This window comes from Columba livia, chromosome 1 (assembly GCF_036013475.1).
Source record: "Columba livia isolate bColLiv1 breed racing homer chromosome 1, bColLiv1.pat.W.v2, whole genome shotgun sequence".
NCBI classification, from domain to species: domain Eukaryota; kingdom Metazoa; phylum Chordata; class Aves; order Columbiformes; family Columbidae; genus Columba; species Columba livia.
In genome coordinates, this window is record NC_088602.1 from 26,355,006 (window position 1) to 26,382,798 (window position 27,793).

The 27,793-nt window shown below is 36.5% G+C and overlaps 1 protein-coding gene across 13 annotated transcripts in view; it reads left to right on the forward strand.

Moving 5' to 3' along the window:
* Positions 1–27,793, forward strand: part of NBEA (neurobeachin) — a 490,360-nt gene that overhangs the window by 233,670 nt on the left and 228,897 nt on the right. For all 13 annotated transcript variants that reach the window (XM_065051668.1, XM_065051676.1, XM_065051716.1 and 10 more), the window contains 3 exons: positions 11,409–11,473; positions 23,228–23,336; positions 27,014–27,180. In XM_065051668.1, the coding sequence (XP_064907740.1) occupies positions 11,409–11,473; positions 23,228–23,336; positions 27,014–27,180 (341 nt within the window). The remainder of the gene's footprint in view (positions 1–11,408; positions 11,474–23,227; positions 23,337–27,013; positions 27,181–27,793) is intronic.

Consider the following 27,793-nt stretch of genomic DNA (forward strand, 5'->3'; position numbering starts at 1 on the left):
AAAGATAACACGTGGTCCTTCTTATAATTGAACTGTAGGTAGATTCTGTAAATTATTTACTTTTATGAAAACTTATAAAACTTAAAATGCCTTAAATAAAACAAACTACACCGGGAGTTTATTCATAACTTGTCAAACCCTGATATGTAATTAATGGGTAAGCTGAGCTTCAGCTAAGCCTTTAAGATGTGGGTTGACAGTGTGAGCCTCATAAATGAGTTGTGTCTGTCCACATTGTCTTATCTATTAACCTGGAAATTTAGAAGCCGCTTGGGCTGAGTTCAGTCTGTTCCTCCGTATCACAGGCAGCCATTCAGTACATACTTAATCAAAAAAGGATCTGTGAAGGATCTGCTCCCATGCAGCAGAGTCCATAAAACACTTCCTGGCAGTTTGACGCATGTAAAATTTAATAGTTGTATACTACTACATATATTGCAGCAATCAAAACTATAAAGTGGCAGAAAGGGGCAGAAGGTAAGGTGGGTGAGTGTATTGCCTGTTGTTCTAAGTGGCAAGAAAAAGTTTGAAACAATATAAAGAAATTAATCCCACTCCAACGAGAGGTTAAAGAAAAAAAAAAAGTGCCTTGCCAGTGCAAATTTGAAGCAAATTCTCACTCAGTAAATTCGGTGATAGGTTTAGTTCTAAGAATATACACATACCTATCAACCAGGCCCTAGAGAGATTTCAGTACGCACTAGCACATCTAGATGTGCATTCTGCCTCAAAGTATGGGATGAATAGCCCTTGGGCGTCAGAAACTGGCAGCTGCCCAACACGGAAACCAAGCAGCTGAAGAAATTATCTTAGAAATCATTTTCTGCTCCCTACAACTCACCAGAAACAGCCCCAAAATGTAGGATTCATAGAACAGAAACACAATCCATGCTTCTTGATACTAAACGTACTCTATTGAAAGCTTTCTAGAAAAGTTTAAGTAGGAATTCTCTGCTCTGATGCACAGTTGCTTCTTATCAAGCACCATCCTCACAGGTATTTCACCTGTCTCCATCTTAAGACAGTTACCTTTATTTCTATACTACATGATTTGTATGTCTACTTTACATTTTGATATTATACATTATTAGAACCCTTTGATTATCATTATAGACTTATTTATAATAATTTTGTATGTATTTGTTCCTGTTGCCAATATTAGACTCAACTTTAATTATGCTTAATGGCCCTTATTTATTCTCTTCAAAGGTATTCCTAGAGTTCTCATACTCCTTAATTTTTGTTTGGTAAGTTACGACCCTTCAGAGTAACGGTGATAGCAGCACACTAACAGAAGTGTTTGCTATTTGTCTTTTTTACACCAACTGCAGTAGGAACACTGAAGAAAAGTGATTAGTGATAGTCAATGGTGCGGAGTCTAGTTGGAGGCCAGTGTCTAGTGGAGTGCCTCAGGGGTCAGTACTGGGGCCAGTATTATTCAATATATTCATTAACGATTTAGACGAGGGAATAGAGTGTACTATCAGCAAGTTTGCTGATGACACTAAGCTGGGAGGTGTGGCTGACACGCCAGAAGGCTGTGCTGCCATCCAGCAGGACCTGGACAGGCTGGAGAGTTGGGCGGGGAATAACCTAATGAAATTTAACAAGGGAAAGTGTAGAGTCCTGCATCTGGGCAGGAACAACCCCAGGTTCCAGTATAGGTTGGGAAATTACATATTAGAGAGCAGTGTAGGGGAAAGGGACCTGGGGGTCCTGGTGGACAACAGGATGACCATGAGCCAGCACTGTGCCCTTGTGGCCAGGAAGGCCAATGGCATCCTTGGGTGTATTAGAAGGGGGGTGGTTAGTAGATCGAGAGAGGTTCTCCTTCCCCTCTACTCCGCCCTGGTGAGACCACATCTGGAATATTGTGTCCAGTTCTGGGCCCCTCAGTTCCAGAAGGACAGGGAACTGCTGGAGAGGGTCCAGCGAGGGCAACAAAGATGGTTAAGGGAGTGGAGCACCTCCCTTATGAAGAAAGGTTGAGGGAGCTGGGTCTCTTTAGTTTGGAGAAGAGGAGACTAAGGGGGGACCTTATCAATGTTTATAAATATATAAAGGTTGAGTGCCATGAGGATGGAGCCAGACTCTTCTCGGTGGCAAACAATGATAGGACAAGGGGTAATGGGATCAAGCTGGAACACAAGAGGTTCCGCTTAAATTTGAGAAGAAACTTCTTCTCAGTGAGGGTGACAGAGCATTGGAACAGGCTGCCCAGGGAGGCTGTGGAGTCTCCTTCTCTGGAGACATTCAAAACCCGCCTGGACATGTTCCTGTGCGACCTCACCTAGGCGTTCCTGCTCCAGCAGGGGGATTGGACTAGATGATCTTCTGAGGTCCCTTCCAATCCCAAACATACTGTGATACTGTGATACTGTGATTTGGACTACTGTGTCCAGTTTTGGGCTCCCCAGTTCAGGAAGGACAAGGAATTACTGGAGGGAGTCCAGCAGAGAGCTATAAAGATGATTGGAGGTCTGGAGCATCTTTCTTATGAGGAGAGAGTGAGAGAGCTGGGTCTGTTCAGCCTGGATAAGAGAAGGCTGAGAGGGGATCTCACCAGTGTTTTTAAACATCTCAAGGGTGGATGTCAAGAGGATGAGACCATATTATTTTTAGTGGTGTCCAATGATAGGATGAGGGGCAATGGGCACAGACTGAAGCACAGAAGGTTCCATCTGAATATGAGGAGAAACTTCTTTACTTTGAGGGTGACAGAGCACTTGATCAGGCTGCCCAGAGAGGTTGTGGAGTCTCCTTCTCTGGAGACATTTAAGACATGCCTGGACACATTCCTGTGCAATCTACTTTAGGTGAACCTGCTTTGAACCTCTCCTGAGGTTCCTTCCAAACCCAACTATTCTATGTGATTGCGTGTGTCATAATGACTTTTCTTAAATCTAAAGAAAAGTTAATCAGGAACTAATCTACTTAGGAAATTAAATCTGATATAACTTCAGTCCTGAAATAAGGTTGATTATGCAAATTCCTATGGAGGTGTACTTTTTTACTCTTTCTTTTTCCTAATCGGGAAGCAAGTTGGATGTTTTACCTTTGGCCATGTTTTCCCATTTGTCCTGTTGGATTATCCATTGTCTCTGTATTTCTACCAATGTGACTAGGAGGAGACAATGCTGCAGATCATGTCACTGCAAAAGTCTAAATTAAAATTTTGTGTAGGATACATAGAAGCACATATGTAAATGTGCAGAAACTTATTTTTTCAATAATCTGTTTTTCCAGTGGATCTTGAAAACAGTTATCCTAACAAAGTTCTGGATCTGCTACACTGCTTCTGTCCTGCAGCTTCTTCTCTGCTTTACCCCGCTTTTCATATTCATAAGACAGAAACACACCTGAAAACTGTTCAAACATTTGTTTCCTGGGTTAGTGTATTAAGCTGGCTGAGACCCTAGTTTGAAAACCACCAGAGCTACCCAAAGAGAAGGGTTAGGATTGCAAACCTGGGAGCACAGGGGAGAAGAGAGAAAACTTATCTCATGTTTTTGTAGCAGCAAGCTGTTAATTCAGATCTCTGCATCAAAAGACTGTTAGGCTTCAGTTTCAGTGTTCAGCTTAGGCTTCTCTCTGGCCCAAATAACACTGGCAGAGGTATCATGTCTTCTCCACTTCTAGCTCCATATTCCTGATCACTCCCTTTCACTATTACATGCAATGGTGGAAACAGATGCATGAAAATAAAAAGTAACTCTGGATTAAATAGTAATTCTTAACTGATTATACTTCTAGAGTAGCCACGAAAGAAATAGCTCAATGCAGGTAGCAGGTAGAGTGGCCCAGGTTGTAGGAAGAAAAGACTGCCCCGTGGCAGTCAAGAAAAAAAAAAAAAGGGGAAGGAATCTTGGCATTTGATAGGAGAGAAATAAGTTAAAACCCAAAAAAAATCCAGCAGATCCATACATGGTACAAAGCACGAGAAAGGTATATGAAAATGCCAGTAATGTAGCTCCAAATTGAGGGTTTGTAGCTTCACATTTTGTTACAGATTCAAATTTAATTTCACTAAATAGTCTTTGTAGTTGAAGCAAGTACTTTCTTTAAAATTGTCATCTTTTTTGGACTATATAAAGGTTCAGCAAGAGAGAAGCAACATTTCTACTGTGTCCTTATCTATTATCAAATATGGTACAGCTTAAACATATACTTACAATCTGATGTTGATTTGAGGCTCTCCACAATCCGGAGCACAGCCTATAGACAAATAGGTTGTTATATACACTTTGTGTAATTTCCAAAGCCAGAAATAGACTCCAGTACAAGTTACAGGGGAAGGAGAAAACCTTTTTCTTTATATTTTTTTAATCTAGAAATTAAGTGGTTTGTTGGGAGGGGGGAATGTTTTTTGTTTTATTTCCCGCCACAGTGTTTCTCACTTGCCTTATAGAATTCTGAAAGTTTTCCAAAATGTGATAATTTTGCATTATCTGTTTTTACGCTGAAGGGATATCAGAGAATTTTCTTGCATTGATTTCCTGTCCATGTGTGGAATATCTTCAAGCCTTATCTCAATCTGTTGACCTTCTGCTTCTGGTAATCTAACTTTCAAATGGAAACCATCACTGTATTCTTTACTACGTGTTGGACAGTCTACTGTCTTGATTACTCTGTGAGATGTCCTTCCAGATCCTTGTATACTCAGAAAACTGCTGCAGGTGCCTTTAGTAATCAGCAGGTTTTCTTCTTCAATATCTTACCTACACCAGAGTCACCATGGATCTTCTGGTCCTTCCTCTTGCGTGTCAGACTAATTTTCCTTAAAAAATGCCAAAGAGTATATTTATTACACATCAGTGAGATGCTGATCTGCATGTCTCCTAGATTCATGGCAAAACAGGCAGGATCAGAAAACTGAAAGAATTACTTTCCTCGTATCCTAAAATCGCAAAGTGTCTTCCCCTGACTTCTCTATTAAGTTGCATGTAATTGAGAAGGATCTTAGATCAGAGAAAAACACCTAGACAGTCAGAAAGAGTCAACTGGTATTTCCTAAAGGGCTGAGAAAAGGTGAAAAAGCTCATTATTGGAGGCCATCATTGTTAATAAATATACCATAGTTTGGGGGGTTTCATTGTATACCTAATGGAGACAATATGAGGAGTAGTTTTCCTTACATCAAAAAGTCTTATCTTTAGTGGTGCATTTTGGAAGACTTCAATTTAGTTATCTGCCTTTAACATGAGAGATTGGTTGAGTAATATGTGGACTAGCTTTTGGAATTAATAGCTGTACATAACAACACATGTTGTTAATAATAATTTTAGTATCTCTTGAATGGAGAACTATTTTTCCAGACAGAAAGGAAGCTCAAGAAGTTATGGAGATGTGTATAACTCCTAGCATGTATCTTCTGTCTGCATTAGAAGATATGCAGAATGTCTATGAGGTGATTAAGGTTAATACTGTATTATCTAAATAAATTTGGGCATTTCCCTAGTGTTGTTTGGATAACGTGTTTTTGCAATTGTGTATTTTTTTTTTTTCTCTGCTAAGATAACAACGAAATGCTTCTCTGGGAATGTTTGACTTCACTTCCAAGATAAATTGGGCAATTACCACAGGTGATCAGAAGGGCAAGGCTCTGTGTGTTTTCAAAAATCCAAAAAGGAACATTACTCCAGGTCAAGAAAATAGAGAAAAAATTAGGCTTTCGTCTTGTGAAAGTGAAATCTAAAACTTCCTGTTACATTTGCTGCATTGTTAAAGTCATATTTATATAAATAGTGTTGTGAAAGTTTCACATTCTTTTGTTTTCCGTGATTTGGCTATAAGCCCGTGTACTCCAGTTTGCCTTCCAGGAGGATGTCGTCAGTCATTCTGCAACATACTTATGGTGGGAAATAGTCACTTTTAAAATGGATGACCTATCATAAAATCCTAAAATTGATCCCAAATTTACTTGAAAGAGTAGACCCAAAATACGTTTTATCATCTATCAGCAGTATACATGTGAGTGTGAGAGAAGGTTAAAGACAGTAAAATTGTAATTCTTAGATCTGATTCTCATTCAAAATAATAGTAGAAGGTTTTAAGACTCCAATATCTTTAGTTCAGTTCTTCTAGGAATGGTAGTGACAATCCTATGATCTTAAAAACTGTATAATCTTCTCAGAAATTTATGAGGCTGTATCTTGAAATCAGCTGTTTTTTCTGGTTTTACCTAATTTTATTGGACATGGTTTTCTACCTTAAAGATACAATTCCTTCAATCTTGTAACATTCCCTTTGAATCTTTCCTCTTAAATGAAGTAAACCAAGTTATTGGTGATTTTAGAAGGTAATTTTACAACACGGACTTCAAACCCAAGCTAAATTATGTGCATGTTGTGAATTGCAAACACATTTTTATAAAATTTCCTCTTCCTTACCCTGATAAAAGGTAGCACCTGTTCAGCTCTATATAAGAGTTTTCTCCAAACATATTCAGGGGTCCAGAAAGAAGAGAGTCAATATAATAGAATTTCCTCTACCTCAATAAGTTATGATTAAAATACAGTGATTGAAGAATTGAGGTATCAGCTGAGTTATTAATATCTTACACTAGAAAATCAAATAAATATTCAAAATGGAAAAAAAAAAAAAAAAAAAAGGAAAAAAAATACTCAGATTAGTTTAAAATATGGAGAAGAGACAATTCCAAAGAAGATACAATTGATTGAGACAGTGGCAACTGCAGTGGAAGGAGAATTGTATGGTGATTATTACACCATTCAGTAACTGCAGTTTGTTGAGAAACTTGAAATTTGTGATACAACTTTAAACTTCCTTGCAGATATTGGAAAGATTGAGAGCTCTCATGTAAATTATGAAAACCTTGAGAATCTTATTGGACTGAGAAAATACACTCATAAGTCAAAACTGTAAGAATATGAGAGAGTAAGAAAATGTACATCATGATTTGAAAGAAAAAAAAAAAAAAAGAATTTCAAGTATTATCTGCACTGTGATATGGTTCATGATTTAGAAGTTCTAGCCTTTTACTTTTGTCCTGATTGTATTCATCTCTTGTCCTCCTCTGCATGGACAGTTTCATAACAGGATTCAGGCTGAACCTTTTGTCAGGGAACATGTATTGATGCTTTCTGGATGCAGTGATGCTTTTCAATGAAAGATAGAATAGAGGAGGAGGACAAGTTAGGAGGGGGCAGAGGGGTGGCAATTGTCAGTATCCTAATAATTTATTGCATTTTTTATGTATTCAATGGAATTTTGCATAATATAAAGTATTTAGAACATAGCCATACTGGCCAATAATGGAACTGAATGTCTAAAGTTACGATATTTAATTATTGTGTATGAAGACAATTTTTAAATTTGTTTCAATATGAATAATTGTTTTAAAAAAAAAAAATTGATATCTTCAGTCTGGTTTTAGTCCTTTCAAAGAAGTGATGTGTCATCATTCTTGAATACTGTGTGCATTAATCTTTAAATATGCCTCTATCCTTCAGTCTTCTACACCCTACCTTGTTCCGAGAGGTGCACTGCTGGCAGTAGTAGTTGTTCCCACTGTCCTGTCAAACAGAAGCTTCAGGCAAAGAAAGGTCAACACATTCTCCTTGTATAGAAGAAGTTTTATGGTACATGATTTTGTCAAAGTCTTCCATTACTTCAGCATGTAATTGGCATCAGCATTTTTAAGGTGCAGAAAAGTCACCCAGCTTTTCATATAAAGCACAGAAGATTCAGGATATGAAGCTGAACCAAAACCACCTGGGATGTAGTGCGGTCGTTCAAGCACTTACTTGCTTATAACTAAAAGTCTAGGCTATGATTCTACTTACCTATAGCATAAATTTTCCAACTACCATCACCGTGTCCATTACATTTGGTGTTCATCTTTCTGTTTCTTGCATCTTGGGGGTAAGAAAGATTTTCTGTGGAATCTAACATAGTATAAAAAAAAATGCTGTACATTCTTTGGGCATATCATGCCACATTTTAATCCAGTTCTTAAGGTGCATGCTGTGATCCAAATGCCCAGTTGCAAAGGCAACTGTAGTGTTGACATTTCTGAGTATTTCAGTTCCTTGTTTGTGTCTTTTAAAAAGAAACTGGGAAAAACAAAACCAAGTGCCTCTTCACAAATACAGTTCACCTACCAGTATCAGGAATCTGTTATATTAAATTATGCCTAAAACTGAGAGGAGATTGTAGTAGTGGTAATTATTCCCTTATTTGTGGATTAATGGGGAGTTGGGAGTTTGTAGTGAAGTTTCCAGTAATGAGTTTGTAGTGAAGCAACGCACGAACCATGAATCCTAGTTTCTTTCTGGTTCTGCATCATTATCACAGTACCACAGTATCACAGTATGTTTGGGATTGGAAGGGACCTCAAAAGAACATCTAGTCCAATCCCCCTGATTCCACTAGTTTTCAGTAGATATTTGGGCAGGTTTCACACACTTTTGTCATGAATAATGATTTTTTTGTAAATTGATGAGATTTTGTACCTATGGAAACATAAGGACAGATTTATTTGATTCCACATAGGTATCTAATGGCTCTTTAGGTACCTTAAGGTATCTCACCTGAAAAACAGTTAGGCATTTTGGATGTCCTACAGTACCTGAGACATATGCACTGAGCAGGAAGATCTGGCAAAAGACTTGCAGGAATCTCTTGGTCTTTTGCAGACACAGATAAAACTTCTGTCTCTCATTAAAAAATTAACTAGCATCACAGTATCACAGTATGTTTGGGATTGGAAGGGACCTCAGAAGATCATCTAGTCCAATCCCCCTGCTGGAGCAGGAACGCCTAGGTGAGGTCGCACAGGAACATGTCCAGGCGGATTTTGAATGTCTCCAGAGAAGGAGACTCCACAGCCTCCCTGGGCAGCCTGTTCCAGTGCTCTGTCACCCTTACTGAGAAGAAGTTTTTTCTCAAATTTAAGCGGAACCTCTTGTGTTCCAGCTTGATCCCATTACCCCTTGTCCTATCATTGTTTGCCACCGAGAAGAGCCTGGCTCCATCCTCATGGCACTCACCCTTTATATATTTATAAACATTAATAAGATCACCCCTTAGTCTCCTCTTCTCCAAACTAAAGACACCCAGCTCCCTCAGCCTTTCTTCATAAGGGAGGTGCTCCACTCCCTTAATCATCTTTGTTGCCCTACACTGGACCCTCTCCAGCAGTTCCCTGTCCTTCTGGAACTGAGGGGCCCAGAACTGGACACAATATTCCAGATGTGGTCTCACCAGGGCGGAGTAGAGGGGAAGGAGGACCACTCTCGATCTACTAACCACTCCCTTTGTAATACACCCAAGGATGCCATTGGCCTTCTTGGCCACAAGGGCACAGTGCTGGCTCATGGTCATCCTGTTGTCCACCAGGACACCCAGGTCCCTTTCCCCTACACTGCTCTCTAATATGTAATTTCCCAACCTATACTGGAACCTGGGGTTGTTCCTGCCCAGATGCAGGACTCTACACTTTCTCTTTTTAAATTTCATTAGGTTATTCCCCGCCCAACTCTCCAGCCTGTCCAGGTCCTGCTGGATGGCAGCACAGCCTTCTGGCGTGTCAGCCACCCCTCCCAGCTTAGTGTCATCAGCAAACTTGCTGATAGTACACTCTATTCCCTCGTCTAAACTGTTAATGAATATATTGAATAATACTGGCCCCAGTGCTGACCCCCGAGGCACTCCACTAGATACTGGCCTCCAACTAGACTCCGCACCATTGACTACCATGTTTTCTTCTAGCCATCTTAAGAAGCTTTTTATTTTAATTCTTTCTTCTTCTTTCCTGAATTCTAGTCACACCAGTTCTGCTTTCCTGACTGCAGAGTCATGTCAGCTGTGGTGCAGAAAAGCAGCTCAAAAGAAAACACTAATAAGGATTTTTATAGTGTCCAGTAAAAGACTCTCATTAAATAAAAAAATAATGCTACAGCTCAAGTATTACCTCCAGCCCAGACTATTGTTTCCTAAAATGGCACTCAGTGCCTATGTTTAAGCAACCGAATCCTTTCCTTCTTAGTTCGAGTGACTTTGTACTATACCAAGGTGATTTAATTGATTCCAAAAATTAGGTCATTAGGCTTGGTTCAGTTACTGTATTTGGAAAAGAACAAAATCAATAGCATGGAAAAAAGGATCTATTACAATAGTTTTCTGGCACACAAGCAAGAGGCTTGAGTGCTGATACTCTGTCTTCCCTAATCAGGACTTACATGCTCCATAATGGGTAAATAATAAGTTCATTATTTGGGTATTTTAGCTTGCCTCCTACAAAACCTATGATGAGTACATTATTATTGTTGGGGTTTTTTTAAGACGTATGACTTGGTAAATTCTGTGAATTTTCATAGGATCAGCAAGAAGCACCTTACTGATTAGCAACTAGTTTTCACAGCTATTCTTTGAGAAAATTTCCTTGTCTGTGTAAAGCTATTTTTTTTTGCCCATATCAGGAAATAAGTATCTGGGATTTCTGCCTGATTTTTTTTAGTCCTGCAGAAATGGAAATGTAAAGCAGAATAGTTCTGTAACTGTACTGCTCTCTACCCATTTTTGTTATAACATGAAGACTCAGGCTGCAAAATTTCTCTCTGAACTGTAATTCAGCTAAAGTATTTTGTTTTTTTTTTTCTGTATGATGAAAAGGAAATGTTTACAACTCTGTAAGAAAAGTTTCAAGGAATTATTGCAAAAGAAAGTAATCTTTACTTACTAGAGAGATATCTTGACCTTTTTTCATCTCAAGTATCAAAAGTCTGTTGGTGTGATACAGGCAGTGGGTTGCACGGCAAAAAGCTGTGATACACTGAGAATTTTCTCTTTAACTTATGAAGTAAATGAAGTAAAAGCTGTTATCTTCTGATATCTATTAGGTGGTTTAAATTTTGGAAATTCATGTTGATTGTAAAAGAATTTCGAAAACTCAGTTTGTTATTAGAGATTGTTTTGTTTTCACTTATAATGGAGAAGAAACAAAGAGAGGTGGATGGTACACAGATTATTGTCTGCCCTGTATGATAAAATGTGCAAGGTTTAACAGTGAAGAAAAGTTAAGAAATTACTGCTTCCAGACTTTGTTTCACTTAGTATGTTCACTGGACAACTGTATGATTTGGAGAAACAATATGTGTTTTTATGTTCTCTAGACAAGGAAAACTAAAGCTTGCTTAAGGTTGAAACAGAAAACATGACCACCTAAAATTTATTTGAAAACCATAATGAACTACAGTTTTATAATTGTCTGGTTATTCTTCTTTGAAAAAAAAAAAATAAAATAAAAAAGTTTAAAAACCACCACCAACAAAACTGTTAAGAAGTTCAGCCTAGACTCAAGCTTCTTTAGGAAGTCATCAGGATCAGTTTCAGAAATGTGGTTTGAAATCCTTGGGTTTTGATCATGTCATATTTTATCTTCTTAGGAATGGCAAAATTCTATTCAGAAGAATGCAGGACTTGCATTTATTGAGCTCATCAATGAAGGAAGGTAATTAATTTTAAAGCTTTTGAACAAGTAGTCATTTTGCATTTAATCCATTGGGTAATAATACTTCCTCACCATCTGTTCCAAAAATATTGTGAAAAGGCCATTTTAATTAAGTTATTTATTGTATAGATATTTAATATAATAAATATTTAATTTGAAAATGTGTAAATTTTGAAAATTTTGTTTACTGACAGAAAAAAATAGAGCTCCTGTGAAATGTATATAGGTTTGGCTTTATTTGAGAATTGAACCACCGTTTTCCAGAGCAGTAAGGTTGTTTTACCCAGACAGTCCAGGGAGTCCAATCTGTAAACCCATCTGCTGCTCCATCTGTTTTAGGAGCACAACATCCACTCTACAGATGCTCTTCTCCATACTAACAGTTCATGAGGATTTATTTTATCTAGAATTTCTGGTCCAATTTGAGTCCTATAAAGCACACAGGAAATTATGTTTGTAAGAGCTCCCTTGCTTTTGCAAATTGTTAAGATACTGCATTATCAATCCTTAAGTAATTTTAGCGCAGTATCATAAAGTCTTCCACTCTGTTAAATGTTTGTCAGTACTTTCAGCCAGCAAGCTGGGTAGCAAAGGGGGACTCTTTGCCCTTCTTGGTAGTGGAATGCCAAAGACAAACAGAGCCACTTGTGTAACGTGTGTGGCTTGTATTGGCCAGTACATTAAATCCCCGTGAGTCTAGATGTCTTGATATGTGCAGTTGCAAAAACAAATAAACAAAAAAAAAAAAAAGTAATATGACTGTTGAAGAGTTTTGATCATTTTATATGTGGTTTCTTTTTTTCACCAGTAGTATGTCATTACCAATAGTAAAGTATCAAATAATCTCTTTATTATGGGATATTTTTTTTATCTAGATGGTATTTCAGTGGTTAAATCATACATTCATTTAAAAAGGGAGACTAGATAATATCTGAGATAGGAATATAGGAGCATTAGTATCTGCAAAACAGGAGCATGTATCTTTATACACAATTTTTGGCTGATATAAACTTTCTCAATGCACACTGAAGTTACACTGCAATGTAGCAGTTGGAAATGTAGTCCTTTCACTGGAAATTCTTCTTGTTATGAAGCATTAATATAAATTTGAACCATAGTAGTGCTCACTTGAGTGGGTCATGTATTGCATATTATACAATAAATATTACATGGAAATAAACTGAATAATTATAGTAAACTTGTGTTCTTGGGTAGTAATATAGAATCCCATTTTGACCCTTTTTATTTTCTCAACTGAGGCAAGGGGTTTCAGATATCATTGCATGCTTGCTATTGGTAAAATTCTCATTCTGAACAAATCCTACATCTGCATATTTTTAGTGGTCAGGTATTAAGACATGAGTGGACCCTCTACTCCCCTCTAACAGTAACTTTTCAAAACAAAGTAGTATTTAAGAACTGCTGCTTCAATCCAATCAAAGAACTGTCTAATCAATCTCCCCTTAGACACATGTTCCTCCATATACTTTTGTCAGGAAAATGTTGTAGAATAAGTGTGTGTGGATTACTAGAATGCTCTTCTTTGCAATCAGCCCATCCGTTTTTAATTTATCCTTTTGGGTATAAAGATAACAGTGCTTTAACTGGAAATTGTTATAAATATTTATTCTGCTTAATAGCTAAACTTGTGAATGCAGTTCATCAATCACAGCTAGAGAATGCAATTGTGCAGTTGTCAACAATTAACAGGACATAAACAGTTGATGAATGTGCAGCTGAATTAAAGTGCTCCCTAGGATAACCTGAAATTATAAGCTGGATCATTTAAAGGAATCTAACAAAGGATCTTTATAATTAAAACAAAGCAGGGTTAATGGGATGTAAAATTGCATATAATCGCTGTGCGATAATGATTGAATTTTAAATTATTAAAAGCAAAATGAAGAGTAAGAACATTTTGAAGGACTTTCTGGGTAAGATTTTGAGAGACCTGGGTAATAAATCAACAGTTTGAGAAAGCCTTTTCATTGGAGCATGGATGAAAAGGTTTAGATGTATTGCAGATCATAATTTTTAATATCTTCAGTTAGATGCCTATCTGTTTTAATATATGGATGCTATAAGGTGATTTTCTAAGTACATAACTTTTGTTGTTTCTTCTTGAAATTGTTTGAGTGCCTTTCTGGTCTTTGACTTTACTAGAAATGTTGTGAAATAAAATATTTCAGTTTAGTTTTAGTTAAGAAAACATATAATGTCTATATACCTGTCACTTTAATAAATTGCATTTTCATTTTAAATCAGTTGATTTACTCCATTTGTTTCTGTTTTTTCTAGTTTTATATAATGTTTTGTTAGAAAAGTCTGAATGACACGTTTGTAGAATTCAGCATACAAACACTGATACAGCTTTCTAAAAATAGGACCTGTTTTAGTATAGCAAAAGTGTTTGATTATAGCTTTAAATTAGCACTTTCAAGGAAAACATATACAGAGATTTTTAATTTGGAAGTGTAAGACAACACTGTCTATAATGTACCTGAATGATGTAGAGACATCCTGGTTATGATCTTGCACTTTACACTTCTTTTTGATCAGTCTCATGCTACGAATATCTGAGGTTAAGCATATCACACATGTCAAGAGCTTCACTGATAGCAGCTTAATTAGGATTTCAGATTTACAATGGGGTACACACATAAGTAGGCTTCTTAATTTATGAGCTGGATGCATCTGTGATGTTGGCTGTAAAAGGGAACATGAAAAGAGTTCTTTAGGAATAATGTGGGAGCGACGTTACAACTGACATTTAAGTGGGATGGTGATGGACAAGGTCAGGAGAAAAGGGTGCAGGGTGATGAGAACAAGATATAAGATAGGAAAACCCACCTCAAGTAAATTTGTACACAAGTGCATACAGCTTGGGCAACAAGAAGTAGAAATTGCTCCGCATGCAATCACAAAACTATGACTTCACTAGAATGAGTGAGATTTGGTGGGACAGCCTGCACTGCGTGACAGAAGTGCTGTGATGGACAGATACAAGTTCCTTGGGAAAGACAGGCAGAGAAAGTGAGGAGGGAGTGTTACCTTCTCTGTGAAGAAGCAGCTCAGATACGTGAAGCTCTTCAGTGGAACGGATGGCAGTCTGGTTGATAACTTGTAGGACAGGATGAGAGGGGAGTCCAGTAAGGGTGACGTCATGGTGAGAGTTTGTTACAGACAACCCATTCAGGGTAAGCAAAGGAAGAAGCATTCTTTAAACAATTTGAGGAAGTATCTGTGTCACAAACCCTAGTTCTCATGGGGATATTTAGTCTTCCTGACATCCTCTGGAAGTGTAACAAGGTGGAATGTACGCAGTCAAGAAAATTCGTGGAGTGAGCTGGCAATGACTTCTTGATACAGGATGAACCAGCACACAGCTGGATCTGCTATTCACTAGCAAGCAAAGAACTGTTTTTGAATATGGTATTTAATGACATTTTTGGCTGTAGCTACCATGAAATAGTGGAGTTCGAGGTCCTGGGGGAAGTGAGGTTGGAGAGTAGCAGAGTAGACTTCATGAGTGTAGATTTTCGCTTATTTGGGAAACTGATAGGTAGGATGCCATGGAAGGCCCATGTGGAGGTCAAGGGAGGAAAGATGACAGACCTTCAAATACAGCCTCATCCAAGTGCAAGAACAGGATAGGAAGTAGATGTATCAAAAGACTGGTTTGGCTAACCAAGGAAATTATAGTAAAGCTCTGATGCAAAAAAGAGAGCGCACCAGAGGTGGAAGTAGAAGCAGGCTAGAAAGGAGGAATATAGAAACATTGCTTGAGCAATGTAAGGAAAGTTGTCAGGAAGGCCAATGCTCAACTTGAAATGAGACTTGGAAGGGATATCAAGGGCAACAAGAGCTTCTACCACTTCATTAGTAGTAAAAGGCTGACCAAGGGAAATGTGGCCTGTTAGTGAATGGGCTGGATGATTTAGTGACAGATAAGACTGAGGTGCTTAATGCCTTATTTGTCTCAGTCTTCACCAAGATTTCTCAAGCCACTTTCTTTAGTGAAAGGGTTCATGGAGAAGAACTACCAACAGTAGATGAGGATTGAGTCAAGGATTCCTTGGGACAGATTGTTCCATGCAAGTCCATAATACCTGATGGGGTGCGTCTAATGCAAGGCTGATCACTACTATCTCTGAAAGGTCAAGGAAACTGGGACAGGTCACAGGTACCTGGACAAAGGCAAATGTTACACGCATCTTCAAAATAGTCCAAAAAACCAGAAAACTAAGTGGGTCATCTTTTCTTCTGTCCTTCGGAAAACCATGTATCAAGTCCTTTTGGAACACATTTCTGGCTGCATGAAGGAGAAGGTAATTGAGAACAGTCAACATGAATTTACAAAACCTAAACCATCCCTGACCAGGCCTGTTTGCCTCTATGATAAAACAACTAGATTTGTGGACATAGGGAGAGTAGTGAACATAATTTACCTTGACATTGGCAAGGTTTCCACACTGTGTCCCACAATACCCATGTATCAGAGTTAGAATGCTATATTCTAAATGGATGGGCAACTAAATAGGTAGAAAACTGGCTACATAATGGGACACTGAGTGTTGTGGTTAACTGATTGTTCTCTACCTTGGTGCCTTTGACAAGTGGAGTATCTCAGGGGTCTGTCCTGCCTAAGAAGTGAATGTTAGAGATCATTAACTATTAGTCTTTCAGGATTAGATTACTATTCTTAACTTCAGTTTCCCCCCCTTATGTTTTCACAACACTCACCTCTCTAAAGAGATGACCTAGTCCCTTCATTTTAAATATTTTCCTTTATTTTTTTTTAAAGAATATCCTCATTTTAAATAGTAGGAGTAGTCTGATCATAATATAAATGTAAGGAAATGTGAGACTATATTTCATCTCAGATTTAAAATGGTAAGCCCTGTTTCTGTAAGTTAATCTCTGTACCTAAGTCTGCTTTCTGCTTTAGCCATGAAAATATATGCTTGTGTTTATCCACCTACCTTTACCTCCAAGGATACTTAAAATTCACAGGAGTCTTTTTTCTTTTAAACCCTGTTTTGTTGAGTTTTCACTAATTTCCTGGAAAGAGTAGCAGAATGTTTAAATAGACTAGAAATTTGTGTTTGTATAAATTTAGATGAATTGCTGATTAAATCCTGAAAGGAGGCTAATAAAGGCATACATTCTTTCCATGTTACTTCAACTAGGATTGCTGGGTAACAGCAGCAAATTTTCTTTTGGACATCCTCTGTTGTAGTTTGGCAGATCTGATATGTTTAGTTTGTGGTAAATGAGCTCACAGTCATTATTCACTGTCTGCAATACTTAAATGTTTGGGCCCTGTGTTAAAAGGTATATCTATGGTGCCATTTGCCATATTTGATTTATGATGTACATTTGCAGTTGGATCCCTAGATACCCCTTGAAGAACTCATTTAGTAGTTGAGTCCAAGAAGGATGAAGAAAGGATTTTATTCCTTGTTTCTCTCTTGACAATGATCTTGATCACAGGAACCCTGAGGTCAGAATGGGAAGTGCACCTAAATCATCTAGGAATGCAAGATACTTGGTCTTCGGACATCATGACTACTATGTAGTTGAGGCCTACCAGAACAACTTGCAAAGGATTCCACTCTCATGTGCAAAATCCAATATATTCAAATCCAGGCAAAAAAAAAAAAAAAAAAAAAAAACACTGGGGAAGCAGTAGCACTCAAATACAACATAGAAATAAGAACAAAGGTGTTTGATTATTCTGTCTTTGACAGATATAACCAAATTTGGCTGCTGTATTGTCACCCTCACCAGTTGTAACTTCTGATTGCAAGCATCCTTTATAAACTGTAAGTGGCTGTTTAATGGAAATTCATCCCAAATGTCTTCTTCCATCAGTAGAAGTTTCCTGTCATAGATACTTCTGTAAAACTGGGCACTGAATGCTGTATTTCTACGCCAGCTGAAGCATGAGCCTGAACTTCCTGCTAGATGTCCTTTTCTATAATCTCATATTCTTTACTACACCTGTCCTTTCTCTGCCTCCAAACTAATACTCAGTTTGTGTTAGATAAAGTGTACATTGTTATGGTAAATATCTATTTGTAGGGTCAGGACAGCTGGAGTTCTTAGATCTATCAGAGATTTTGGGGCATTCCCTCACCTTCTAAGCTTGCCTGATCTGGTCATATCTCAAAGCTGAGGCTGATTCTGAGATGCAGACCATCTCAGTTATAATTACTGGTCTTGGATGTTTACTGGGTGTTCACTATTTCAGAGAGAAGTTCCTTTTGATTTAGAAAATTCTTATGCAAACTAGAAAATCTTTATGAGGAGTGGAATAGATTCTCCACAGTCAACTCTGAGTTTTATTGGATTTGTGTGGCATTTCTGAAACATTAATAATTACCCTATGTGAAGTTTGTCTTGTCAGTGTGCTCATGTTGTAGCCCAGTAGCTGGTGTTTGCATCATGTAATTTCAAACTTTTCTCTAGTAAATTTATATCACTGCCCTTTTGCTAAAGATCAGACCCCTGTGTAAGACATTACTTTCTAAAGTTTATAGGAGTTTACTTTCTAAGTGTTTATAGCAATATGACATCTTGTAGAACTTCAAACTCTTCAAGTTAGACCAGTTTATGAATCCTATTATAAATACCAAGTGTAATGATAGGTTTCATTTCTTCTGAATGCCATTAAAAGTAATAATTGTCAGAACAACTGTGTTTGGTGAAAAAGTGGCATGTTTCCAGGTTACTTCTTAGAAAAATTAAGCTGTGGGCACCTGATGAAAGTAAGTCAGAGAAACATCTGTTTCCCTGGACATATGAGTTGGCAGAACTTCAGGAATGAATAGAGGAAGCAAGACCTTAGCTAAATTATAACAAATGTTCATTTTGTAATCTGTTTTGAAAATTGCTGCTTGGGAATGATCTGCTTTTTTAGTTTATCTCAAATGAAGGAAATATTGGGTAACAAAAGCACAATTGTTTTATCTAGCAATGTAACAACTACGAGCCGTCTTTCTCTGTGTTCTCATTACTAGGAAGAACTGACTGCAGGATAGCTAAGTCAGTTTAGAATAGTAAGTGAGATATGAGATTTCACACTTCAATTCTGAGAGGTGAACAAATAGCACTGTTTGTCATAAACTATGTGGTTTTAGTATAACTTCTTACCTACTCCTAAACAACATTTGCAAATAACTCACATTTATGAATCAAAATGTCCTCAGACATACTCTTACCTGATCTGCTCTCACTCATAAGTCTGAGACCCTTCCATTTTTAGGTGGAGAGCCTGCCATTTGCTCTTATTCCTATAGATACTTAAGCCTGTTATCACAGAATCACAGAATTGGAAGGGACCTCGAAAGATCATATAGTCCAATCCCCCTGCTGGAGCAGGAACACGTAGATGAGGTTACACAGGAAGGCGCCTGGGTGGGTTTTGAACATCTCCAGAGTAGGAAACTCCACAACCACCCTAGGCAGCCTGTTCCAGTGTTCTCTCACCCTTACTGAGAAGAAGTTTCTTCTCAAATTTAAGTGGAACCTCTTGTGTTCAGTTTGAACCCATTACCCCTTGTCCTGTCATTTGTTGTCACCGAGAAGAGCCTGGCTCCATCCTCGTGACACTCACCCTTTGCGTATTTGTAAACCAGCATATCTTAATTCTAGTTTTTACTTCCATTTTCCATATATTCAGCTGGAAACTTCACAGCTATCTGTACAGAAAGCTCATTTCCTCATAGAAGTGTACCAGGATTAGAGTTACAAGTGATTTGAGACTTGTTTGTTGATCGATTCGTTACTGAAAGTGCTTTGATTCAGTCTAAAACCAAATCAAACCCATTTCCTAGTAAAGGAGATTTAACTGACATTCATAAATTTGTGGGCATTAATAGAAATAAAGCTTGTCTTGGTAAAGAGAAACCATAAGTTACCAAGTCACTGTTTAATCTCTACCTTATGCATTAAGAATTGCTGCTCAAAGAGGATAAGAATTTTTCTGGTCATCAGTTCCTGGTTGAGATCAGCTCAGCTTGGGCATGGCACAGCAGCACATTTGGCTTCAATTCTCATAGGAGTTTCAGTGGTGCATCTGAAGAAGTGGTCACACAAGATAAAGTTAAATGTTATTCTAGGTCAATATCTTCTTTTCTTTTGGTAAATCACAGCTTACTGGAAAACTGCAAAAAGTGCAGCAAGCCTCTGGTGACACTTTTCAGACAACTTTGTGTAGAGATTGATAAGTATGACTAGAAGGCCTGATTCAACTGTCTCAACATCAGTCTACCTACTAGGTCTTTTGAGAGTGGTGCTTTGCTAAGGTGGGATGAGGATATATACAAGGGTGAATGAGAACAGTGGGTATAATTGAGTCACAACAAATGTTCAGTTGGCAGTGATGAGATCTCACTAAATAACATCTTCTTTCTAAAGGAGAATAAAAATGGTACTGCTCTCAAATTTCAGATCTCCCAAGTCTATATGCATTTTGTGCCTCAAACTCCTTCTGACTTGGATGAGTGTCTCCAGTACAGGGTGATAGTTTGGGAAAGATGCAGAGAATAGACTTTGCCCCAAAAGGGAGAGTTCTGTAAAAATCTCTGGATGGGAAACACAGTTGTGCACATGACTGAAATATCAATTGGGATATACTGAGTTTCAAACCTGCCCTAGTATAAATATTACACAATGTAATATGTTGTGTAAATATTATATAACTTAACAGTAAATGCAGTTAATGATCTTGAGAATATATGCTAGAGGCTGTTGGTTCTTGTTTTGGAAATGTCAGAGGAGGTAAAAGACCAATATATCACTGAAATTTTCTTGTGCAAAATCACAAAACATAGGGCTATAAAAAAAAAAAAAAGAAAAACGCAGTTTTAGAATCTCACCAGAAAATTTATTTTAATTGAAAAGAAGGCAGCATTAACATTACTATGTAAATAGTGACTACAAGTTGTCTAGAATACTGCTGTCAGTTTTGGCTATGCACTTTCAAAAAACATACAATCAGTGTATGAAATTAGTAAAAATCCAAAAGACAATCTCTTTTATTAGCTGTTTTCCCATATGAGGAAAGTCAGAGAGCTGATTTAGTTAGGCTAGGAAAATAGGGATGGACGGAATATCAGAAGGTCAACAGGAGTAAGAAGAGTTGTGTAAACCTAAGGGCAAAATTTGTGCAAAATGAAACAGTAAAGACTGCTGAAGAATACATTTGGATTGGAAAATAAAAGGGTTTTAACCTTCAGAGGACCTTCCAAAGCTGTGCTGGAGGCAAGCGACTCAATCACATTTTCATGAACTGAAGACATATTTCATGAGCTAGATTTCATGGAAATGCCTTTTGCAAACTAAAGATAGTTTGTGAGAGTTTGTCTGTCAGAGATGTATGTTGCAATGGAGTGAATTGCTGACCTAGAGGTTGTTGTTCCTTTCTCTTATTTGCAGTGCATGAAGGGAAATTTTTTTCTGATGTATTGGCAGCCTTTGATACCATTGAGTGTGAGATTTTTTCCTGGTTTGGGATCCTTTCCAAGCCATTTCTGGTTGATTTATTTTATTTTATTTTATTTTATTTTATTTTATTTTATTTTAATAAGAATACAAAAGATATCTGTAATTACTTTTTCTCATGCCTGAAAAGCATGAGATTTGTTTGTTTGTTTTTCTTTTTTTTTTTTTTTTAAATCTTATGCCATGATGCATGTGATTGAGTTAGTATAGAATTAAATACATTGGAAAATATTCAAAGGACTACGACATTACCATGATGTTCATCAGGTGTAACCCAGTTAGGACAATTTCTGGGTGTAAGTTGGGGAGAGCCAAAAAATGAGTGATCACCAAAGTAATTATCTGAGTGCTGTAGGCAGTCAGGACCCACAGCTCAGGTATGTTCCCTGGTCCCCTCTGATTTGTCATCTTGACTTTGGACCTTGAAGGCCTGTGGCATTTCAAGGTTACCTGAAATCCAGCTTAGTTTGCCTGATGTGCTGTCCAAAAGCTGCAGCAACACCAAAGTCATTCCCAAATGCATCAGGTCTCTCTGTCCCTGGAGCAGAAAGGTCCATTAGGAGGATAGGAGGTACAGCTGGGGTCACCAGGAGTTTCAGCCAGCTAATTTGAATCATCTGCTGCATGTCTATAAAAGTTTTCATTTTCTGTGAAGCAGCCAGAGACTAGTGTGGAAAGATATATTATGTATTTGTTTGTTTGTTTGTTTGTTTATTACATTTATTGTAATATCTTTTCCCTGAGGTTTGGCAAGCAAATTGTTTATAACTTGTGGAAATCACTGTTCTCTGGGAATCCATTTGAAGTCCCTTGTAGGTGTTACAGTGGATAAACAGGCACAGAGAGTGTGAACATTTCTTAGTACAGATAAATACTACTTAGATGAAGATGTTACGTATTTATCATTCCATTGCTAATAAATAGAGGCAGCTTATATTGGTTTTGAGGTATAAAGACTATGACCAGATGTCCCAAATAATAAACCCAGTGGAGGGAAGTTAGTCTTGATATTTTCTCACCAACTTCTAGGTGGCAGGGAGTGTCTAAGAAATGTATTTATTTCACCTAAAGCCATTTGGAAATAGAAATCCTGTTCAGACAACCGCTGAGTCAAACATACTGAATTTGCACTGTGCTCCATTTATTCAATAGTTTATTCATTCAGGAATGGATATGTAGCTAGCAGACAAGTGAAATCCATGCGTTCAGTTTTGAAATCCTAGTTAGTTTCTTCCAGGTCATTAATGTAATATGGAAAAGTTCAGGAAGACTTGTGATATAAAATTTGATTGGACATGTTAAACACTCACTTCTAGTATTTTCTCATATTAGAGAAGCTTGTTAAAGTCAGGAATTTTCACACTTAATTCATATGTGAGGACAGTTCTGTGCTTACCTGCTAACAACAAAAATCTGGACACTTAACAGAAGTAAAATACGAAAACATATCTTCCAGCAGGGTAAATTAAAAAATAAAGCTAAATTTTGAAGACTACTATGAAAACAATTTTATTCTTTCAGTTTATAGTTTGCCAAAAGCTTTTTGCTTTCAAAAATAGTAAAGAGTTAAATATAATACAAAGGCTTATTAAAAGCATGAATATCCACTGTGAAACCTTGATCCAAGCTTGTTTGTCTTTATATCTGAACAGAGGTCCCAACGTTTGTATTTTCCTGTGCCACACATCCGTATTAAACACTAGCTCAAGTTAAGCGATTTCCTTCTTTCACAGATGGTAGAACACACCAAAGGAGGGAAGAATAGAGTTCAGACCTTTCCATCCTGTAGGTTTGAGATCTAGTAATCAAAGCTTTCATTTTTAATAGTCATGGCTTTAATTTGTGCTGCTTCTAGGCACTAGACACCGACCTTAGGGTGGAATTTGGTAGAAATTTCAAATTCTTAATGTAAGAATCTCGGAAATTAAATGCGTTTCCCTGATGGTGCAGGAAGGAAAATCCCAGAGAGTATGCCATTTTGACACAAAAAGTAACAGTTCTTCCTGATACTAAACAGGCAGTCCTGTCAGATCTTTGCATCCTGAAAAATATTTCCTCCCTGCTGATAAGAAGAGCAAAGCAATTTTGAATAGATCGGGCAACCTTAGATATGGACTGTCAACTAATTTGTCAGTTGCATTACAGTATTTTCTTTAATTTTTTTTTTCCATTTTAAGTAAATCTGTTGAAATAGGTTATTTGAAGTCTGTCAAATGCAAAGGTTGATTTTGATTTTTCTTATTTTAGATTATTATGTCATGCAATGAAAGACCATATAGTGCGTGTTGCAAATGAAGCAGAGTTTATTTTGAACCGACAAAGAGCTGAAGATGTCCACAAGCATGCTGAGTTTGAGGTAAGCCTGAGAGCTGGTGCATTTCTGCTTTTCTGTTTTCACTCAGTTGTCACCTAGACTACAACTGCATACAATAAAGATTTTTTTCTTCCAAGAAAGAAGTTTACATTGAAGGCATTTCAAAACTAGTTTTTAAAAGCTTTGGTAAATGTCAAACACAAGGAACTGGTTTAATTTCTCATCTCCTCACTGAAATGCATGAAAACATTTACAGCTTGAAGAAATCCCTTAATCAGAATGTCTGCTAAACTGATATGGCAGACCCTTTATCTTCACAAAGATCTTTTTGTGATTTATTGCAAACAGAGATACAATTCACATGAGAAATTATTTTTGTTGGACTTTATCAACAATATATATGAGTTTCGTAAAAAAGAAAAGCAATTAATGCACTTAAGGTACTTCATGAATAATTAGAAATATAGAAGTTTTGTTAAACAAAATGAGTATTTTAAGATAATTTTGCTACAACATTTTGCATTTTGGAGCACCTTGGAACATTTACTTCCTAAAATTTATATATTGAAACATGATATTACATATTTTTTCCTGCTATTTTGGAATCATTTACTACCAACAGTAAGATTGTGTTTGAAAAGTCTGTTCTTTAATATTGGAAGAAATAACATGGCAGCTGGATCCTATAACTCTTTAATGTCTGTAATTCTTACTCCTAAAAGGAGTCAACATTTGATTGTTTTTTAATCAATGAGTATTGCAGTATACAATTTAAATTACATTGCTTGAAAATGATGCAAATATACAAAAAAAAAAATTAAACCTGTTTGTTTTAACAGGTTTTTTAATATTTCTTCAGAATTAATTTTGTTCATATTAAAAAAAATAATGCTAAAGTGATGGAGAAAAGTTAAAATTTCATTTTGACATTATCGAATATGGGTTTGTGTTTTTATGGTGTTTTATTCAACATCTCAGCATCTTTCTTATTTATTTTTTCCAAACCCCTGTGCTTGCATACATTTGTGTATATGTAAGTTTATATGCACAAACATACATTTCCACGTGTTTTAATGTTCAAGTAACCTAACACTAGGATTAAGAAAGACTGACGTAGTATTGATTATAATAAATAGCTCTATCAATTTATTCATCTATCAGGAAGTTTCAAGAAGCACTTGGTTGCTAGAAATAGGATCCAGTAATCTTAGTTTCCATGAGGTTTTTATCTCCTTGAAACAGCTCTCTGAAATGTGCACTTTGATGTACTATTTCTTGTACTCCTTGACCTAGCTGGAAAGTGTGAGACACAGAGATATCTGTTGTCATTTTGAATACACATAACCTTTACTTCATTTTGTCAGAGCAGACAGCAGACACTTGTCATATGGGATTGCAACAACTTTATTACCAAGCCTATACTGGATATTTTGAACTTAGATAAAATCACATTTACAATTAAGTGTGTGTCAGAGTGAAGTTTCATATTGCCTCAACAATAAATAACATTTGATATTTATCGGAGCATCATTCTGTAACCTAAGATGACAACAGAAGATTGAGTTATCTTCTCTTTGAAGAATACATTGAGGTATAAGATCTGTCAGAACTCTAGACAAAATGAGAATATTCAATTAACTTCCAGCTTCTGTTAGCAAATAGGATTTAGAATATTAACTAAATTCCCTAAAGGAATAGCCTTAAGTCAGTCTTATTGTCTGATAAAGAAACCAACACATTTTTCATACATGAAAATTTGCATTATATTTGTCACATGAAAAACCTCAGCTACATGTTTTAGATGAGTAAGATAAAATCTGCAAGTCATAAAGGAAAATTATTAAATGTTGCCTGTGTTAAATATGAAAATCAGATGTACTTAAATAAGGTGATGGTTAAAGTCTGAAAGAATGTTTCATATATTGTTTTTAATGATGGTAGGTATATAACTGAACATTTTATTATTCATCCTACTTGAAAGTAGTAGAGACAAAGATTTCTGGTAGTTTTCTGTTGCATAATTGTAAATCTGTCATTTTGTTTCAATAAGCTGTATTGGTATATGTTCTGGGGTTTAGTACATGTTAATCATTGTTCTCAGCAAGAGAAGTAAGTGGCTATTTTACTTTTGCCTTTTAAACATTAACTGAATCATTATGGGGGAAATTATTTGGGCCAAGCTGCACCGAGTTACTGTGTCACCTGCGTAATGGGGAGGCCGTGGACCAGTATCTAAATTTAACCCTGTGACTCCAGTTGCAGCCAGGGCCAGGGAAATTCCTCCAGGAATGGATGCTTCACAGTTAACTTCTATTTTGTTACCCTTTGTAATTGTTCAGGATGAAAAATGAAAATTTAATTTTACTGTCCAATGAGCTGGTGAAATATTAACCTCATTACTAAGGCAGATCATTGTACTAATTGGTGCTTCACTGTACAAGAAGATAAATTGAAAAATGAATTAACCCTTTATGAATTAGTATAACAATTGTTCTTTTCCAGAGAGATTATGTGAAATAATGTCTGTAACACAGTGGAAAAAACACTGTTAAAATCTTACCGAATGCTAATGTGATCTGTACTAAAAAAGTAGTGTGCAGAAATATAAACTACAATTTGGTGTGAGGTTAACTTAATTGTAATTGCTCTTTTGAATACTGGAATATACGATTCTATTCAGCCAACATGTTACAGCATTGAATGCTAGTTAAGTATTCTCAAATAGTGCACAATAACTGTGCATGAAAAATGTCTCCTAAAAGGTGATTTTAAAATTAGCTGTTTTGAGAATAATCAAGCCTTTGTAATTTACACCTAGAAAATTATAGTTATAATGGATTTATTTTAATTAGTGTGGCTACATTTGCTTTGTTTAGACCTTTCAAAAGGAAAAATTGGAGGAGGAGAACTAGAAACTAGAAGGAGGAATTGAATTTCAATTTAGCATGATTTTGAGAAAAGAAATGGAAAAATATATAAAAATATAAATAAATATATAAAGAAGGGATTTATTGAAACTAAAATACACTATAGAGTTTCGACAATTTTAGAAATGCATTTGCACGATGGTCGATACCCACAGCATTTGTTTTAGAGGTAGTTATCTCTTAAAGGAAACATAAAGAAAACATTAGATCTTTTTCAGTTTAAAGGATGAGCATTTTTTTAACCAATAGGGTTTTTTAGAAGTGGTAGTATGTTATGAAAATTTTCCATGCTGTGATATGAAATAGAGAATATACTCCTTAAATTTGTAGTTAAAGAAGTTTCTCCTTAGTGTCCATAAAAATAAAATTATCAAATGGCTTTTTAGTAGTACATTTTATTGCAGTTTAAAAATTAAAAACAGTGTACATATTTTTTTCCTGTATATTAAGCTATGTATGTTACATCTGTATTTTATACCTGAGAACACGTGAAACTTTTACAAATAAAGACCAACTTTTATGGCATATCCATGGTCAGACATACACACACAGAGATGTATGGCTAAATGGTTTTAATTGCTGTTCTGTTGCCTTTGTGCTTGATATTTCAATTTTTACATGTTCTTAGTGCTTTTTCATGGAAAATATATAGTAGTAGAATCATTTCAATTGAATATTCTGTCCTATTCCTCTTTAAAGTATTTTAGTTAATTCTTGTAATATTTAAAAAGTTTTAGTAAATAATCATTTTAGGTTGATTGTTTCATGAAGTAGATGTACTTTCATTCCTAGTCGCAGTGTGCTCAGTATGCTGCTGACAGAAGAGAAGAGGAGAAGATGTGTGATCATCTTATCAGTGCTGCTAAGCATCGAGATCATGTTACAGCAAATCAGCTGAAACAGAAGATACTCAACATACTGACAAATAAACATGGTGCCTGGGGAGCTGTTTCTCACAGGTAAGCTGCAAACAGTAGCATCCAGATTTTAAAAGTTACTTTCAAAATTTAAGAGAAGCAATTGTATAACTGAAATATGAGTGTATTCAGAGCTAGAATTGCTAAAATGTATTTTCTGTGTTAGTCTTCAGCTTGTTCTTGAGAAGTCCTCTTTGCTAAAGATTCACATATCAAACTACTTTATAGACTGCAAACATAATATTTTACCATATATTAAACAAATTGTAATGGGTATTTTGTTGATTATAATTCATTTTTACTGTCAGTATATCAATAGGTTTTGAGGCTCCTACCAGTATTAGAATCTGAGTGAAGTGTTCTGAATGAGATATTGAGAGATGCAGAGATTTCCATATAGATGTTGACAGAAGAAACCTGAAATAAAGAAGAGTCAAAATGACTTGTCTAGTGGTATAGAATAAGTCAGTATTAAATAACAAACAGAACCAGGTCACTTGAGTCACTGTCTAATGTTTTCTTCTGTTTATAGCTTTTTCTGTGCAAGTAATGAAATGGTAAGGCCCGCTGGTAAATCTTAGCAGTCCTACAACAAAACAGTAGTCAGTGCCAGCCATGCACAGTCGAACTCTGTACTCTTAAAGCAAAACTTATG